The 20114-nt window shown below is 46.0% G+C and overlaps 1 protein-coding gene across 2 annotated transcripts in view; it reads left to right on the forward strand.

The window, feature by feature from the left end:
- TMEM181 (transmembrane protein 181) overlaps positions 1–20114 on the forward strand; it is a 211671-nt gene that overhangs the window by 61833 nt on the left and 129724 nt on the right. Inside the window, exon 1 of one of the 2 annotated variants that reach the window (XM_063443395.1) lies at positions 5086–5222. The exons of the other annotated variant lie outside the window; for it this stretch is intronic. Coding sequence (XP_063299465.1) covers positions 5215–5222 — 8 coding nt within the window. The 5' untranslated portion in view covers positions 5086–5214. Of the gene's footprint in view, positions 1–5085; positions 5223–20114 lie in introns of those variants that run through there. 2 annotated transcript variants of the gene reach the window in all.

The following is a 20114-nucleotide window of genomic DNA, read 5'->3' on the forward strand; positions in this document are numbered from 1 at the left end:
CACACACATTGTATTCATACACACACTGCATTCATATACACACACTGCATTCATATACACACACTGCATTCATACACACACACTGCATTCACACACACACACTGCATTCACACACACACTGCACTCATACACACACACTGCATTCATACACACACTGCACTCATACACACACACTGCACTCATACACACACACTGCACTCATACACACACACTGCACTCATATACACACACTGCATTCATATACACACACTGCATTCATACATACACACATCACTCATATACACACACTGCATTCATACACACACTGCATTCATACACACACACTGCACTCATACACACACACTGCACTCATACACACACACTGCACTCATACACACACACTGCATTCATACACACACACACTGCATTCATATACACACACACTGCATTCATACATACACACACATCACTCATATACACACACTGCATTCATACATACACACTGCACTCATACACACACTGCACTCATACACACACACTGCATTCATACACACACTGCACTCATACACACACTGCACTCATACACACACACTGCATTCATACACACACACTGCACTCATACACACACGCTGCACTAAAACACACACGCTGCACTCATACACACACTGCATTAATTATATACACACACTGTAAATAAATATTCAATTAATATAAATTTTTTAGGATCTAATTTTATTTAGATATTTACCAGTAGCTACTGCATTTCCCACCCTAGTCTTATACTCGAGTCAATAAGTTTTCCCAGTTTTTTGGGGTAAAATTAGGGGCCTCGGCTTATATTCGAGTCGGCTTATACTCGAGTATATACGGTAATATGTGTAGGATTTCAGTTTATTTTGAAAGTTACAGGTCACAAACTACAAGGTCTAAAATAAAATTTCAATGTGAAACAATTTTAGAAGTTGGTATGTTTGTCTTGGAAGTTTAATACCCATTACAGGAAACAAAATTGCCACACAAAAGTATATATTTATATAAAGTAGACATCACAGGCTATTTACCTAAGGTTAGTTTGACACTTTTTGCGTAGCCATTTCACCGCCAATCTCTGCTAAATATTGGAGTAAAATTGTGTTTTTTCTCTATTTTGGCATATTCACATATAGCAAGGTTTTTGTAATGTGTATTTTGTAAATCTAGTGTGTGCTATCCCTGTACAGAACCCCATATTGTGTTCAGCTACATCTGCTGAGTACAACGATACCCCCATTGTAAACCTTTGCCCCTATTCTGTGAAGCTACAGTGCCATATAGGAGACCATGCTATTTCAGTTTCTATAGTTGGAATTTCATAGATGGTCATATGTCTGAATTTGTGGCATTATAGCCATTTGACTGTTCAAATAACCCGATAAAGGCCTTCCATTTGAGAAAGCAGACACTCCAGGGTATGTTATTAGGCATATATTATACCTTAACTTGCCACCATGTTTTCACCAATTTATTTCAAATTTTTGGTATAATTTTTTTTTTAATTTTTTTACATACATGTTGCATTTTCGCTGGGTATTTCTTACATTTGATAAGTGCCACTGTCATAAATTCCCCCTACGTATGCTCAGTTACCTCTTCTGAGTAAAACAATATGCCCAATGTATGACCCAGACACTATTTTGTGAAGTTACAGTGCTGTGAAAGAGATGTGATAAGTTCAGGTTTTTAAGTGTGAATTTACATGTTTTAATGGGTCCGTATTCTATTTTTAAATATGTTAGCAGACTGCTTTTTCCAATTACCCCAAAAAGGCATACTATTTCTTAAAGAAGACGCCCAAGGGTATTTCAAATGGCAAATTTTGAACCTTAGCGTGGGATAATTTTTCCGTTGTATCAAGTGCTTGTATCAAGTGCAGTGGTAAAAAGCATTTTTTTCTGCCTTTTTGACACACAGTGAGTTTGTACTGTATATTTTGCAAACCTTATGTGTGCTACGGCTTTATAATACTTTATATGTTGCTCAGCTATGTTGTCTGAGTACAGCAATACCCCCGTATGTACCTTTGCCAGTTATATGGGGACGTTGAAGGGGCCATTGCAGGTTTTGTCAAACTTTGAATTTTTACGCTGTGTTGTTACCCCATCCATAAAAGCATACTATTTCTTCAAGAAGACATCACAGGGTATTTGAAAAGGCATATTTTGAACCTTAGTGGGGGATCATTTTTCTGCTAGCTTGTACCAAGTGTAGTGGTAATAAGCATTTTTTCTGCTTTTTTGACACACACCGTGAGTTTGTACTGTGTATTTTGCAAACCTTGTGTGTGCTACAGCTATATAATACTTCCTATCTTGCTCAGCTGTGTCATCTGAGCACAGCAATACCCCCAAGTGTACCTTTGCCAGGTATATGCGGACATTGAAGGGGCACATTTGAGACACAGCCATTTAAGTTTTTTCAAACTTTACATTTTTACGCTGTGTCCATACCCCACTTTGGAGGTTTGTTTGTAGGTTAATTATTCCAGCTACCCCATAAAGGCATACCATTTCTTAAAGAAGACACCCTAGGGTATTTCAAAAGATATATTTTGAACCTTAGCGTGAAATAATTTTTCCGCTAGCTTATACCAAGTGTAGTGGTAATGAGCATTTTTATATGCCTTTTTTACACACACGAGTTTGTACTGTATATTTTGCAAATGTGTGCTACGGCTATATAATACTTCCTATCTTGCTCAGCTATGTCGTCTGAGTACAGCAATACCCCCGTATGTACCTTTACCAGGTATATGACAACGTTGAAGGGGCACATTTGAGACACAGCCATTCAGGGTAGAATTTTTACGCTAGGTCCATGCCCCACTTTGGAATTTTTTTAATAGGTTGTGTTTGTCAGGGCTTCGCGGGCATCTGTGAGGGGAGGCTGCAATCCTCTCGCAGCACTCACCCTCAGTTCGTCGCCGCCCGCGGTCCCCTCTCCCCTTCCCTGTCAGCGAGCGGCGTCCTCTCCTCTTGACACGCCGCTCGCGTCCTCCTCTCCTCCTCCCAGCGGCAGCATGTATAACGCTGCACGCTGGGAGCCAACACTTATATCTGAACGCCGGGGTCACTCACGTGACCCGGCGTTAAAGCTACAGCACAATAATCACAGTGGGGGGGTATAGATATCCCCCACGTGTGATTGTTAATTCTGATTGGAAGTTATCCAATCAGAATTAAGCTCAGGATTTAAATACTTACCCTTCCTGTCTCTCAGTGTCCTGTTGTGGTCTTTGATACCTGAATTGCTTTTTGCTCGTGTGTCTCTCTAGTTAACGTATATTTGGCTTGTTATTCCGATTCTCCCGCTTTCTCCATTCCTCTGACCTCGGCTTGTTTCTCATTCTCCTGTTTTCTGGCTCCCATTACTTGGCTTGTCTCCTGACTATTCTTAGTGTGCTTAGCCCGGCCATTCTAAGGACCGGTACTGCACCCTTTACTATCTGTGACCTGTTAGCGTGTTAGGTTCCCCGAATCGTGACAGTGTTTTCCATTTACTTCACAAAGGCATACCATTTCCTAAAGAAGACACCCCAGGGTGTTTCAAAAGGCATATTTGAAACCTTAACGTGGTATCATTTTTTTCCCTAGCCTGTACCAAGCGTAGCGATAATATGCATTTCCCCCCTTTTTTAAACATTTTTTTAACTTTTCAAAAGTTTTATTTAGCTTTTAACAACTTATTTTACTATTTTAAAACTTTGTTTAAACTTTTCAAAAGTTTTTAACTTTTTATTGTTTTTTTTGTTTGGTTTTTTTTTTGTTTGTTTTTTACAGCCAGAGACATATCAGCACCGATCTGTCTCTCTGCAGTTCACAGCTCACATGGAGCTGCAGGGAAACAGATCAGGTTTTACTGCAGCACGTGTGATCACTCTGACTCCCGGTCAGAGCGATCACATGGGCTGAATCAGTGAAACTGCCCATGGTAGTGTGCCTCCGATATGGAGACACACTACAGGAAGATTAACCCCACGATTGCAGCAATCAGGGGTTAATTTTCATTTTGGACGGAAATTTTCCGTCCAGCGTCCTTAAGGGGTTAACATTAACTTTATTTTTTTTAATGATTTTACACTAGCAGGGAGACTGCCTGTCAGCACAGACAGTCCCCCTGCAGGCATACACATGGACACCTACTGTGACCATGTGATTGCTGTGTTGAGTGATCACATGGCCCCAGGGGTCCTAATCCGCCATGGGGAGACTGTTTGGGCTGCAGGCAGTCTCCCCACACCGGGACCAACGCCGATCGGGTAAGTACATATTATTTTTAGGACGGTTCAGGACCGTCACCGGTCAGCAATGCAAAAATGCCGATGACGGTTCTGAACCGTCCTAAGTCGTTAAAGGGTAAATGTTCTTTGCTGCTGTTGTGGATAGTAAAGAAAGGGATATGCAAATACGAGCCTCCGTGTCTTGTAATAAAATCCCAGTTACTTTTAATTTTATAATCTACTGCTGTACTTGGGGAACACCTGTGGTAAAGCTTCATTTTCTATGTAACACATATTTGCCAGCAAATTAGTTTATATTTCACTTCCCATTATACTCTATGGGCATTCTATTTAGTCATTCACCCTTGTCATTCCATAGAAAAACAATAATAATCCCACCTAATCTCAATTTCAAAAATATATCTCACTTCTTCCAGATTGCAAAATCCTTATCAACATACTGTTCATATCATAATGTGTAATAGTTTGTCCCACTTGTTATTAAAGTCTATTTAATAATATTGTAAAGCACCACGAAACGTGCAATATATATGTCAATAAGTTATAAGCAATAATGTATGTTCAATTACTGGACTGTCCGACTCAAAACTAAACATTGTAAACGCAACACCCATGTATAAATTAGTAACCGTGCCAGTCTGATATAAAAAAAAAAAAAATTGCGACCAAGCAAACCTATGCAACGCTCTGCGCTCCTATATCAGTCACCTCCACCCGATTGCAGAATTAAAAATGGCAGCGATGCCCCACCTATTGAGCTCACAACAGCCCAACCCCTACTTACACGTAAGTATTCGTCAAAGGAGCACTTTCCCTTGATATGCGTAAAGTGTATGATGCGTTGAATGCGGAAGTGGGACGTTCCGAGTAGAGTCGCGACATCCGAAGCTGCTGTGAGGTGGCACTAGTAAGGGAAGGCGCATTTAGGAGGGGCGCCCCAACTGCGTCAAGAACGCGCCATGGAGCCGTAAGTTTCGGGGGGCAGTTGAACGTCATTAATGTCGTCACATGTGTTTTGCTAGTGCGGTGCGACTTTGATATCGATTCCTTTAGTGTTGATTAAGTGATGTCGAACTACTACACTGAGCTGTAAGTTAGATACATCTGACCCCCCACCCCCACCATATTTTTGCCTTCTTAAAAAAAAAAAAAAAAAAGAAATCTACCTTTTGGCTAAGTACTTTAGGTGTGTGGGTCCATAGTCACAATTTGAATGCTTTCTATGTTTCATCTTGCTAGTAACTTCCTTCCCAGCTACTGATCTTAAAGGACCACTATAGTGCCCTGAGGGTGCCCCTACCCTCAGGGACCCCCTCCCGCCGGGCTCTGGGGAGAAGAAGGGGTTAAACACTTACCTTTCTCCAGCGCCGGGCGGGGAGCTCTCCGCCTCCGACCCTCCCTTTCGGCTGAATGCGCATGCGCAGCAAGAGCTGCGCGCGCATTCAGCCGGTCTCATAGGAAAGCATTTACAATGCTTTCTTATGGACGCTTGCGTGCTCTCACTGATTTTCACAGTGAGAATCACGCAAGCGCCTCTAGCGGCTGTCAGTGAGACTGCCACTAGAGGATTTGGAGGCTGGATTAACCCTATTATAAACATAGCAGTTTCTCTGAAACTGCTTTGTTTATAAAAAAAAAAAAGGGGTTAATCCTAGAGGGACCTGGCACCCAGACCTCTTCATTAAGCTGAAGTGGTCTGGGTGCCTAGAGTGGTCCTTTAATTCAATACACAAAACTACAAATCTGTGCAGCCAGAAGTTAAGGCGTGCACTCTAACTGCTAGGGACACACCGCAAAACAATTTTTATGATTTTAAGATTTTCTTTTTTAATAATTTTCCTATACAAAAAGTGTCATTACCTTCATGAACTATACAGATTTTTATTTTTTATTTAATTGAAATGAAAAAAGATGCTGTACATTTTCTGATCTCTGCTCAGTGCTTCTTTTCAAAGTGGGCAAGTTTTGTGTTTTAATGAAAGTTTCATATTTCCTAGTTGGAATGTGTATATGCAGCAAATAAATATAAATATATATATATATATATATATATATCTATCATTTTATTTTTTCTAGAATGGCTTATCTTGTAGCATTAAAGGGATATTATACTAGGGAATACAAAGTTGCATTCCTAACATGATAGCACACTCTTCCCCGACTCTTAAAGGACCACTGTAGTGCCAGGAAAACATACGTACTCGTTTTCCTGGCACTAGAGTGCCCTGAGGGTGCCCCCACCCTCAGGGTCCCCCTCCCGCCCAGCTCTGGAAAGGGGAAAAGGGGTAAAACTTACCTTTTTCCAGCGCTGGGCGTGGAGCTCTCCTCCTCCTCTCCGCCCCATCGGCTGAATGCGCACGCGCGGCAAGAGCTGCGCGCGCATTCAGCTGGTCGCATAGGAAAGCATTTACAATGCTTTCCTATGGACGCTTGTGTGCTCTCACTGTGATTTTCACAGTGGGAATCACGCAAGCGCCTCTAGCGGCTGTCAATGAGACAGCCACTAGAGGATTAGGGGGAAGGCTTAACCAATTTATAAACATAGCAGTTTAGTGGGCATGTCAAAAGGAAACAGGGAAAAAGTAAGCAGCTCCAGACTTCAATACAAGTAAGATTTTACTATAATTAGGGAGGCATGCAAGGGCCAGAGGGGCTAGATGGTGGTTTTAATCCTATAGGGTCAGGACTACATGTTTGTGTTCCTGAACCTATAGTGCTCACTTGATTAGGCTGTTTTTTCAGCTCAGTGTGCATGAAGACTACATACGGAGGGGAATTTATATTTAAAAAACAAACAAAACAAAGGAACGGATCAAGAGTGCACCTGCAAAGTGAAAAGATGACAATGCCTTTTGTCAGGTTTATTTTTTTGCACAGAGTTCTGGGCTGCCTAAGTCATATGTGGCAAAAAGTGCAACTATCTCTGGATGTACAGAAAAAAGAAAGCAATAACAAGTATTGCTACCTGGAAAATTATTACTGGATCAAAGGCTGCTCGAAGTGACCAGACAAAATAACCACAAGCGCCTGAGATTTGTTGAACCCTGCCATAAATGAAAAATAAACTTTTTTGAAACGGGTTCAAGAGCGTTCTAACTTCTACTAGGAAACTGGGGGTCTTGGTTGATTACTTAATCCCCAGTCCAAGTCAGGAAGGTGGGTCTTGGGAGCGTCCAGCTCTAGGCATAAAGGAAGCGACGTCTGCCGGATTCCAGATATCTAACTGTTTTTGAGGGCTGAGTTGTGAGCAGGCCGGACAGGCCCAGTGCTTCAAAGAAGGTGGATGCCTTCTCTGGCGATGTGAAAGTATGTGTGATCCCATTGTGGTTCGCACATTCTTTCCCTATCTATAGATTACACCTGCGTTTCTCAAGTGTGATGTGACTGGACCAAGAGATTTCCGCAATGGCGGTTCCTGTTAGGCCTTGTAAAAAAGAAAGATAGGAGCCTTCAAAGACCCAGGGGTGTTTTGCCCTTTAGGGCCAGCATGATTTGTATTTTGTTCTGTACAGATACACATCTCACAATCGCATCTCTGACCATGGCGGGGGGAGCCTTAGCGGGGCCTGTAATGTGATAAATCCCATCTATGGCGATATTCCTGGTGACCACTTGGGAAAGGATCGTAGAGAGTAGACGCCTGACGTAGTGTGGCAGTTCTTCAGCTGATACCCCTGCAGGTATTCCCCTAAATTTTAATTTTGGTGTGGCGTTGCCGGTCTTCCTGAGCTTTTGAAGAGGTTCACGTCTGCAACTAGAAATTTTTGTATATCAACTAGAAGTAATTTTTTTTTTTTTTTGATAGTTTGGGCAGAGTCTTCATGAGACTCCCTCAGATGAGGGCTGGTCAGTTTGATGTTTGGCCATGGTGATGGGCTCCTGTCCCTCCGGTGGTGGAGCTAATGCTGATATAGGATGTTCGGGAGGGTTTTCCACGGGAGCAGGCCCGAGTTGCGCGGGTCGCTGCAGCATCTCTCCGATATCTGTGTTGCAGTATAATTCTTCATAGGTTGCTCGGCTATGTCGTCTGAGTAGAGCAGTACCCCCATATGTACCTTTACCTGGTGTATGTGGATGTTGAAGGGGAATATTTGAGACACAGAAATTAAAAAGTTTTTTTCAAACTTAGAATTTTTACGCTGTGTCCATGTTCCATTTTGGAGTATTTTAGCTGGTTGGTTAATCAAACTACCCCACAAACAAATTCCATTTTTAAAAGTAATATACCCTGGGGTATTTCAAAAGGCATATTTTTAAACCTCAGTATGGAATCATTTTTTCACCAACTTGTTCTAGGTGTAGTGGTAATGAGCATTTTTATATGTATTTTGTTACTTTTTTAAACTTTTTCTTTTTTTTTTTTTTTTTCAAAAACGTTTTACAACTTTTTATTAATAAAATTTACCTCCGTCCCAGCGCATAGCTCACCGCCAGGCCATGCCCCTTTTCGTCAAAATGACGAAATCGCAGGGCCCAATAGGACGCTTCTCTTTGAGAAGCGTCATCGCGATGTGGTGGGCTTCGAACTGCACCAATCGCATTCTGCATAGAGCGGCAATGAATGCCGCCCTATGAAGAAACTCAGCGCTCAACTGCGCATGTGCGCGGAATGCGCATTCGCGAGTTCAGCTGACTGACAGCTCAGCTCGCTTTCTATACCCGCCCCCCTCCTCCTCAGCCCTATCCATCCACCGATCCCCCTATCCATCCACCGATCCCCCTATCCATCCACCGATCCCCCTATCCATCCACCGATCCCCCTATCCATCCACCGATCGCCCTACCCATCCACCGATCCCCCTATCCATCCACCGATCCCCCTATCCATCCACCGATCCCCCTATCCATCCACCGATCCCCCTATCCATCCACCGTTCCCCCTATCCATCCACCGATCCCCCTATCCATCCACCGATCCCCCTATCCATCCACCGATCCCCCTATCCATCCACCGATCCCCCTATCCATCCACCGATCCCCCTATCCATCCACCGATCCCCCTATCCATCCACCGATCCCCCTATCCATCCACCGATCCCCCTATCCATCCACCCATCCCCTATCCATCCACCGATCCCCCTATCCATCCACCCATCCCCTATCCATCCACCCACCCATCCCCTATCCATCCATCCACCCATCCCCTATCCATCCATCCACCCATCCCCTATCCATCCATCCACCCATCCCCTATCCATCCATCCACCCATCCCCTATCCATCCATCCACCCATCCCCTATCCATCCATCCACCCATCCCCTATCCATCCATCCACCCATCCCCTATCCATCCATCCACCCATCCCCTATCCATCCATCCACCCATCCCCTATCCATCCATCCACCCATCCCCTATCCATCCATCCACCCATCCCCTATCCATCCATCCACCCATCCCCTATCCATCCATCCACCCATCCCCTATCCATCCATCCACCCATCCCCTATCCATCCATCCACCCATCCCCTATCCATCCATCCACCCATCCCCTATCCATCCATCCATCCACCCATCCCCTATCCATCCATCCACCCATCCCCTATCCATCCATCCACCCACCCCCTATCCATCCATCCACCCATCCCCTATCCATCCATCCACCCATCCCCTATCCATCCATCCACCCATCCCCTATCCATCCATCCACCCATCCCCTATCCATCCATCCACCCATCCCCTATCCATCCATCCACCCATCCCCTATCCATCCATCCACCCATCCCCTATCCATCCATCCACCCATCCCCTATCCATCCATCCACCCATCCCCTATCCATCCATCCACCCATCCCCTATCCATCCATCCACCCATCCCCTATCCATCCATCCACCCATCCCCTATCCATCCATCCACCCATCCCCTATCCATCCATCCACCCATCCCCTATCCATCCATCCACCCATCCCCTATCCATCCATCCACCCATCCCCTATCCATCCATCCACCCATCCCCTATCCATCCATCCACCCATCCCCTATCCATCCATCCACCCATCCCCTATCCATCCATCCACCCATCCCCTATCCATCCATCCACCCATCCCCTATCCATCCATCCACCCATCCCCTATCCATCCATCCACCCATCCCCTATCCATCCATCCACCCATCCCCTATCCATCCATCCACCCATCCCCTATCCATCCATCCACCCATCCCCTATCCATCCATCCACCCATCCCCTATCCATCCATCCACCCATCCCCTATCCATCCATCCACCCATCCCCTATCCATCCATCCACCCATCCCCTATCCATCCATCCACCCATCCCCTATCCATCCATCCACCCATCCCCTATCCATCCATCCACCCATCCCCTATCCATCCATCCACCCATCCCCTATCCATCCATCCACCCATCCCCTATCCATCCATCCACCCATCCCCTATCCATCCATCCACCCATCCCCTATCCATCCATCCACCCATCCCCTATCCATCCATCCACCCATCCCCTATCCATCCATCCACCCATCCCCTATCCATCCATCCACCCATCCCCTATCCATCCATCCACCCATCCCCTATCCATCCATCCACCCATCCCCTATCCATCCATCCACCCATCCCCTATCCATCCATCCACCCATCCCCTATCCATCCATCCACCCATCCCCTATCCATCCATCCACCCATCCCCTATCCATCCATCCACCCATCCCCTATCCATCCATCCACCCATCCCCTATCCATCCATCCACCCATCCCCTATCCATCCATCCACCCATCCCCTATCCATCCATCCACCCATCCCCTATCCATCCATCCACCCATCCCCTATCCATCCATCCACCCATCCCCTATCCATCCATCCACCCATCCCCTATCCATCCATCCACCCATCCCCTATCCATCCATCCACCCATCCCCTATCCATCCATCCACCCATCCCCTATCCATCCATCCACCCATCCCCTATCCATCCATCCACCCATCCCCTATCCATCCATCCACCCATCCCCTATCCATCCATCCACCCATCCCCTATCCATCCATCCACCCATCCCCTATCCATCCATCCACCCATCCCCTATCCATCCATCCACCCATCCCCTATCCATCCATCCACCCATCCCCTATCCATCCATCCACCCATCCCCTATCCATCCATCCATCCATCCACCCATCCCCTATCCATCCATCCATCCACCCATCCCCTATCCATCCATCCATCCACCCATCCCCTATCCATCCATCCATCCACCCATCCCCTATCCATCCATCCATCCACCCATCCCCTATCCATCCATCCATCCACCCATCCCCTATCCATCCATCCATCCACCCATCCCCTATCCATCCATCCATCCACCCATCCCCTATCCATCCATCCATCCACCCATCCCCTATCCATCCATCCATCCACCCATCCCCTATCCATCCATCCACCCATCCCCTATCCATCCATCCACCCATCCCCTATCCATCCATCCACCCATCCCCTATCCATCCATCCACCCATCCCCTATCCATCCATCCACCCATCCCCTATCCATCCATCCACCCATCCCCTATCCATCCATCCACCCATCCCCTATCCATCCATCCACCCATCCCCTATCCATCCATCCACCCATCCCCTATCCATCCATCCACCCATCCCCTATCCATCCATCCACCCATCCCCTATCCATCCATCCACCCATCCCCTATCCATCCATCCACCCATCCCCTATCCATCCATCCACCCATCCCCTATCCATCCATCCACCCATCCCCTATCCATCCATCCACCCATCCCCTATCCATCCATCCACCCATCCCCTATCCATCCATCCACCCATCCCCTATCCATCCATCCACCCATCCCCTATCCATCCATCCCCTACCACCCATCCCCTATCCATCCATCCCCTACCAACCATCCACCAATCCATCCCCTACCAACCATCCATCAATCCATCCCCTACCAACCATCCATCAATCCATCCCCTACCAACCATCCATCAATCCATCCCCTACCAACCATCCATCCATCATCCATCCCCTACCAACCATCCATCCATCATCCATCCCCTACCAACCATCCATCCATCATCCATCAAGCCACCCATCCCTATCCCCAGCCATCCCTATCCCTATCCCCAGCCATCCCTATCCCTATCCCCTTCCATCCCTATCCCTATCCCCTTCCATCCCTATCCCTATCCCCTTCCATCCCTATCCCTATCCCCTTCCATCCCTATCCCTATCCTCTTCCATCCATCCCTATCCCCATCCATCCATCCCTATCCCCATCCCCTTCCATCCATCCCTATCCCCATCCATCCCTATCCCCATCCCCTTCCATCCCTATCCCTATCCCCTTCCATCCATCCATCCCTATCCCCATCCATCCATCCCTATCCTCTTCCATCCAGCCATCCCTATCCCCATCCATCCCTATCCCCATCCATCCCTATCCCCATCCATCCCTATCCCCATCCATCCAGCCATCCCTATCCCCATCCATCCAGCCATCCCTATCCCCATCCATCCAGCCATCCCTATCCCCATCCATCCAGCCATCCCTATCCCCATCCATCCAGCCATCCCTATCCCCATCCATCCCTATCCCCATCCCTATCCCCATCCATCCCTATCCCCATCCCTATCCCCATCCCTATCCCTATCCCTATCCCCATCCATCCCTATCCCTATCCCCATCCATCCCTATCCCTATCCCCATCCATCCATCCCTATCCCCATCCATCCATCCCTATCCCCATCCATCCCTATCCCCATCCATCCATCCCTATCCCCATCCATCCATCCCTATCCCCATCCATCCATCCCTATCCCCATCCATCCATCCCTATCCCCATCCATCCATCCCTATCCCCATCCATCCATCCCTATCCCCATCCATCCATCCCTATCCCCATCCATCCATCCCTATCCCCATCCATCCATCCCTATCCCCATCCATCCATCCATCCATATCCCCATCCATCCATCCATCCATATCCATATATCCATCCATCCATCCATCCATCCATCCATATATATATCCATCCATCCATCCATCCATCCATCCATATATATATCCATCCATCCATCCATCCATCCATATCTCCATCCATCCATCCATCCATATCCCCATCCATCCATCCATCCATATCCCCATCCATCCATCCATCCATCCATATCCCCATCCATCCATCCATCCATCCATCCATATCCCCATCCATCCATTCCCATCCATCCATTCCCATCCATCCATTCATTCCCATCCATCCATTCATTCCCATCCATCCCTATCCATCCATCCATTCATTCCCATCCATCCCTATCCATTCATTCCCATCCATTCATTCCCATCCATCCCTATCCATTCATTCCCATCCATTCATTCCCATCCATCCCTATCCATTCATTCCCATCCATCCCTATCCATTCATTCCCATCCATTCATTCCCATCCATCCCTATCCATTCATTCCCATCCATCCCTATCCATTCATTCCCATCCATCCCTATCCATTCATTCCCATCCATCCCTATCCATTCATTCCCATCCATCCCTATCCATTCATTCCCATCCATCCCTATCCATTCATTCCCATCCATCCCTATCCATTCATTCCCATCCATCCCTATCCATCCATTCATTCCCATCCATCCCTATCCATCCATTCATTCCCATCCATTCATTCATTCCCATCCATCCATCCATCCATCCATCCATCCATTCATTCCCATCCATCCATTCATTCATTCCCATTCATTCACATCCATCCATCCATTCATTCACATCCATCCATCCATTCATTCACATCTATCCATTCATTCACATCCATCCATCCATTCATTCACATCCATCCCTATCCATCCATCCATTCATTCACATCCATCCCTATCCATCCATCCATTCATTCCCATCCATCCCTATCCATCCATTCATTCCCATCCATCCCTATCCATCCATTCATTCCCATCCATCCCTATCCATCCATTCATTCCCATCCATCCCTATCCATCCATTCATTCCCATCCATCCATATCCATCCATCCATCCATTCATTCCCATCCATCCCTATCCATCCATCCATCCATCCATTCATTCCCATCCATCCCTATCCATCCATCCATTCATTCCCATCCATCCCTATCCATCCATCCATTCATTCCCATCCATCCATTCATTCCCATCCATCCATCCATCCATTCATTCCCATCCATCCATTCATTCCCATCCATCCCTATCCATTCATTCCCATCCATCCCTATCCATCCATCCATCCATTCATTCCCATCCATCCATCCATTCATTCCCATCCATTCATTCCCTATCCATCCATCCATTCATTCCCATTCATTCCCTATCCATCCATCCATTCATTCCCATTCATTCCCTATCCATCCATCCATTCATTCCCATCCATCCCTATCCATCCATCCATTCATTCCCATCCATCCCTATCCATCCACCCATTCATTCCCATCCATCCCTATCTATCTCTTTCTATCTTCCTCTCACCCTCAGTCACCCACCCACGCTCACTAAATAAGTTTTACTTACAGTTTGAATTCTCCCCTCCTACTCGGTCTCCGGTCTTCATCCTGTCAGCTCCTCCAGCTTGTCAGCTCTCAATCACACGTGACAGCCTGCAGACAGAATGCTTGTACACAGAGCTGCCCTCTGTCTGCTGACAGCAGATCTGAGTGGATGGAGGCGTTTTATGCCTCCATCAACTTGGAAGTCCCTCTGGTGACAGTCTGAGTGACTGCAACTGGAGGTGTTCCTAGCTTTCAATGTAAACACTGTATTTTTTTTAAATACAGTGTTTGCAAGAGAAAGGCTGCAGGGAGCTAAACCTCATTAAGCTGAAGTTGTTCAGGTGACTATAGTGTCCCTTTAAAGGATCACTATAGTGTCAGGAAAACAAAGCGGTTTTCCTAACACTACAGTGCCCTGAGGGTGCACCCACCCTCATGGTCCCCCTCCAGTGGCGCTGAAAACCCCTTCAGCAGCTTACCTTAGTCCAGCGCTCCCTCGGCGCTGGTGACCTCTCCTCCCCCGTCCGACGTTGGCGGAGCCGCATGGGGCATGAAGTGCCGCGCGCACATTCAAAGTGTCCATAGGAAAGCATTTCTCAATGCTTTCCTATGGACGCTCTGCGCGATGGAGGCATAATATGCCTCCAGCGTCGCAAATGCGCCTCTAGTGGCTGTCCGGAAGTTTTTCTGAAACTGCTATGTTTACATCTGAAGGGTTAAAACCTGAGGGACCTGGCACCCAGACCACTTCATTGAGCTGAAGTGGTATGGGTGGCTATAGTGTCACTTTAAAGCTTTTTTTTTTTTTTTTTCTTCTGTTAGGCTAGTTAGGGGTTAACAGTAAATTTCAACTAGCTAAATATATCATTTTTTAAAATATTTAAATACATTTTAATGAAATAAATTGAACCTCTGAGGGTTAAAAAAAAAAATTGATCAAAGTGTAATACTTTGATTTTTGTATTTTGATAACTGCAGGCAGTGATCAACTGGCAGGGAAGATGTTTATTTTTATTAGGCCTAGGTAAACGGGTGGGATTTTTAAAAACATTTGAAAAATTTTTTTTTTACTGTTAACCCCTAGCTAGCCTAACATCAAATTCCCCCACCTTGGCTAGCTAAATATATAATTTTAAAATATATAGATGAAATTTAACCCCCTGAGGAGGGGTAAAAATAATTAGATTCCAGTAAAATACAATTTTGCTCGCTGTAGTCAGCGATCAAATGGCAGGGAATGGGTTAATTTTTATTTAACATGGGTAAAGAGGGGGTGGGGCTTTACTTTAACTTTTTTTTTTTTTGCAGGAAGAAGCAGATCACTGCTGATCCGTCTCCCTGCACTTCACACTGACCGCTGAAGCGCTGGGAGGCAAACCAGGAGTCCCTGCAGCACATGTGCTCGAGCTAACTCCAGCTGCAGGGACAGGATACTGAGGCAGACTGGAGGAGCGTTAACCTCACGATCACTGCAATCTGAGGTTAACTTTAGTAAATGACAAAACATTTAATGTGTCCTTAATGGTAGGACCAGCATGACAGAACATTTTCTGTCTTGTGTCGGGAAAGGGTTACCGTATATACTCGAGTATAAGCCGAGTTTTTCAGCCCATTTTTTGGGCTGAAAAACCCCAACTCGGCTTATACTCGAGTCAGAGTCTGTATTATGGCAATTTGCATTGCCATAATACAGACTGGGGGGAGAGGGGGGCTGGCAGAGCTGTACTTACCTTTCCTGCAGCTCCTGTCAGCTCTCTCTTCCTCCGCCGGTCCGTTCAGCACCTCGGTCAGCTCCCAGTGTAAATCTCGCGAGAGCCGCGGCTCTCGCGAGATTTACACTGGGAGCTGACAGAAGAGCAGAACGGACGGCGCAGAGGAGGAGAGAGCTGACAGGAGCTGCAGGAAAGGTAAGTACAGCTCTGCCAGCCCCCCTCTCCCCCCCACTGAACTGCCACTGGACCACCAGGGAAGGAGAGCTCCCCTCCCTGCCATATATCAAGCAGGGAGGGGGGACGAAAAAAAAAAAAAATTAGAAATAAAATAATAATAAAAAAATTAATAATAAAAAAAAAAAAGGGGTATAAGGACCACTATGGGAGGGGGGGGGGGGGTATAAGGACCACTATGGGAGGGAGGGGGTGGGTTAAGGACCACTATGGGAGGGAGGGGGGTATAAGGACCGCTATGGGAGGGAGGGGGGGTATAAGGACCACTATGGGAGGGAGGGGGGGTATAAGGACCACTATGGGAGGGAGGGGGGGGGATAAGGACCACTATGGGAGGGAGGGGGGGGATAAGGACCACTATGGGAGGGAGGGGGGGTATAAGGACCACTATGGGAGGGAGGGGGGTATAAGGACCACTATGGGAGGGAGGGGGGGTATAAGGACCACTATGGGAGGGAGGGGGGTATAAGGACCACTATGGGAGGGAGGGGGGTATAAGGACCACTATGGGAGGGAGGGGGGTATAAGGACCACTATGGGAGGGAGGGAGGGGGGATAAGGACCACTATTGGAGGGAGGGGGGTATAAGGACCACTATGGGAGGGAGGGGGGGTATAAGGACCACTATGGGAGGGAGGGGGGTATAAGGACCACTATGGGAGGGGGTGGGATAAGGACCACTATGGGAGGGAGGGGGGGTATAAGGACCATTATGGGAGGGAGGGGGGGTATATGGACCACTATGGGAGGGATGGGGGTGGATAAGGAACACTATGGGAGGGAGAAGGGGGATAAGGACCACTATGAGAGGGAGGGGGTGGAATAAGGACCACTATGGGAGGGGAGGGGGAAGTAAGGACCACTAGGGGAGGGGAGGGTAAGGACCACTAGGGGAGGGGTGAGTCAGGACCACTGGGGGGGGGGAGTGAAGGAACACGGGGGTGGGGAGGTAAGGACCACTGAGGGAGGAGGAGGGGAAGTCAGGACATATGGGGGGGGAGGGGGCGGCAAATTTTTTTTTGCCTACGGCGGCAAATATCCTTGCACCGGCCCTGCACACACTGCATTCACACACTGCATTCATGCACACACACACTGCACTCATGCACACACACACTGCACTCATGCACACACACACTGCACTCATACACACACGCTGCACTCACACACACACACATACGCACACACTGCATTCATTATACACACACTGTAAATAAATATTCAATTAATATATTTTTTTTAGGATCTAATTTTATTTAGAAATTTACCAGTAGCTGCTGCATTTCCCACCCTAGTCTTATACTCGAGTCAATAAGTTTTCCCAGTTTTTTGGGATAAAATTAGGGGCCTCGGCTTATATTCGGGTCGGCTTATACTCGAGTATATACGGTAATCTTTTTTTTGAGATGCACAAAGGATACAAGAAATTTTACAAGTTAAATTATGGCCATGTCCAGCTGTATTTTCCATCTTTCCATCTTTCTCTTTAAACAGTAATGTTTTTATTGCAGGGTTTACTTGCTTCCATGAAATAGTTGAGTAAAACCCTGGCAGCAGGGGGCCTGGTCACCTAAATTATGACTAGAGCTCTATAGTGATACACTAATGGAAAGTATTCACACTACTGGAGAACCCGTCCAGAAGTGTGAGTACTAACTGGAAATCTAAATAAATAATATAGTGTCAAATAAACTATAATTAAATAATATCACTATATAGTCATATTCCCCAGTAAAGGGTCAGAAACGATCAATCAATCTCCACAGCCTAATGGCTGTACCTCCCTGGCTGTCTATGACTATCTATGCTAGTACAGACTCCTGACTTTAATATTATATTCACGGTCAATGTCTGAAGAATAAGAAAAAGATACAAGTATCATAGACTGCAAAACTGGTCTATTGAACACAGCATCTGTAAATAAGGGACAAAGGCAGCCTAAAAACAATCTATAATGAGATAATGCTGCCTGATTAGTCAAAATAGTGCTGAGTTGTCTATATAGATGAGTGGGGTAGAGATTGCATGTTAAAAAATATGGAACAGACAAGCCACACATGTAGCTGTATATGGGATAGTGTTCATCATATAGATACCCAACAGATACAATCTGTCCAGTCCGTTACTATTTGCCAATAAAAACTAACAAAAAAGTAGACAGTGAAAATAGCAACATCACTGTCAAAGAAACGGATCTGTGGTGGTTGTCAGTGATACCTTAATATAGAAACAGGTATGAATCTATTGTCTACCCTACTAATGTACTAAATAAAAGACCAAACGGGAGGAAAAGAAAAAAGGACAGATTAGAATGTGCTAATGTGCAGGACCATACTTAGAATGTTGGTCCCTGCACATGGTGACAGAGTGCCCTGTGAAGTGAGAAGAGAAAAGAACCCGACGCGTGTTTCGGTGCCACTAGCGTGCACCTTCGTCAGGGGCTGAAAGTTTACTGACATCAGGGTCTCGGTTTTATACATATGTCTAGTACTGCTGATTCAAATGTGAACCAATCCGTGAAGAAAGAATCGGCGCCAAAACTGCAGATAGTTAATTATGCAAATGGTCTTTTGAAAGGTCCAATCGGAAGCGAGGCTCCTATTAACTTACTTCGCTGCCGATAGATTCGGCAGTTTAACCCTCTTTTTCCCAGTAAATCAACACCATATCAAAAGGGGGCATAGGTTATCTGGATGTATATGGGAACTTAGCCACAGCTTGACGAATGTCCTTATACCGACCGGCATCTATATATAGAGGACTCCTGATACACAGTCAGCTATCGTCAAAAATAAATCAGCCATAAAGATGACTGTATACTGTGTGCTAGCCCATAAGTATCAGGTTGTCCAGTGAATAGCCATAAGTTATCGCTTAGGCTTGCTAAAAACAGATGAACCGAGCAAATAGAAAAGACTCAAGATAAATAGTCCGTTCAATTAACATCACCTTGAGTCAGTCATAAAAATTACTGTATATAACTAACAGATTGCCCTGTAGTTAGCTCTGAGGTATCACTCAAAGCTCACTAAAGGAGGTTGAGCTAAGCATGTCTATGAAGAAACAGAAAATATGCATATATACACAGATTGGTCATATCGATGAAACATTAAATTAATCTGCCGAACATACAGGTCCAGTTGGTCTCCTATCAGAGATATATACATTGTAACTGATTTATAAATAAACTGTAAGCTATATGCGGACAAATATATGCTGCCACACCAAAATAAGGAGAAAACTTATCATACACTAGTATGTAAATTATCTCTCTGGACCCAAATTAAAATTACACGTGTCGGTAATTAGATCAAAAAGGAATTACCGTCCGAGGGACACATTTAGCTGATCTCTCGATCTCCTTACTGCTGTGTAAAAAAAAAAATATATATATAAATATATATATACATACACACACACACACACACACA

This window comes from Pelobates fuscus, chromosome 2 (assembly GCF_036172605.1).
Source record: "Pelobates fuscus isolate aPelFus1 chromosome 2, aPelFus1.pri, whole genome shotgun sequence".
Taxonomy (NCBI): domain Eukaryota; kingdom Metazoa; phylum Chordata; class Amphibia; order Anura; family Pelobatidae; genus Pelobates; species Pelobates fuscus.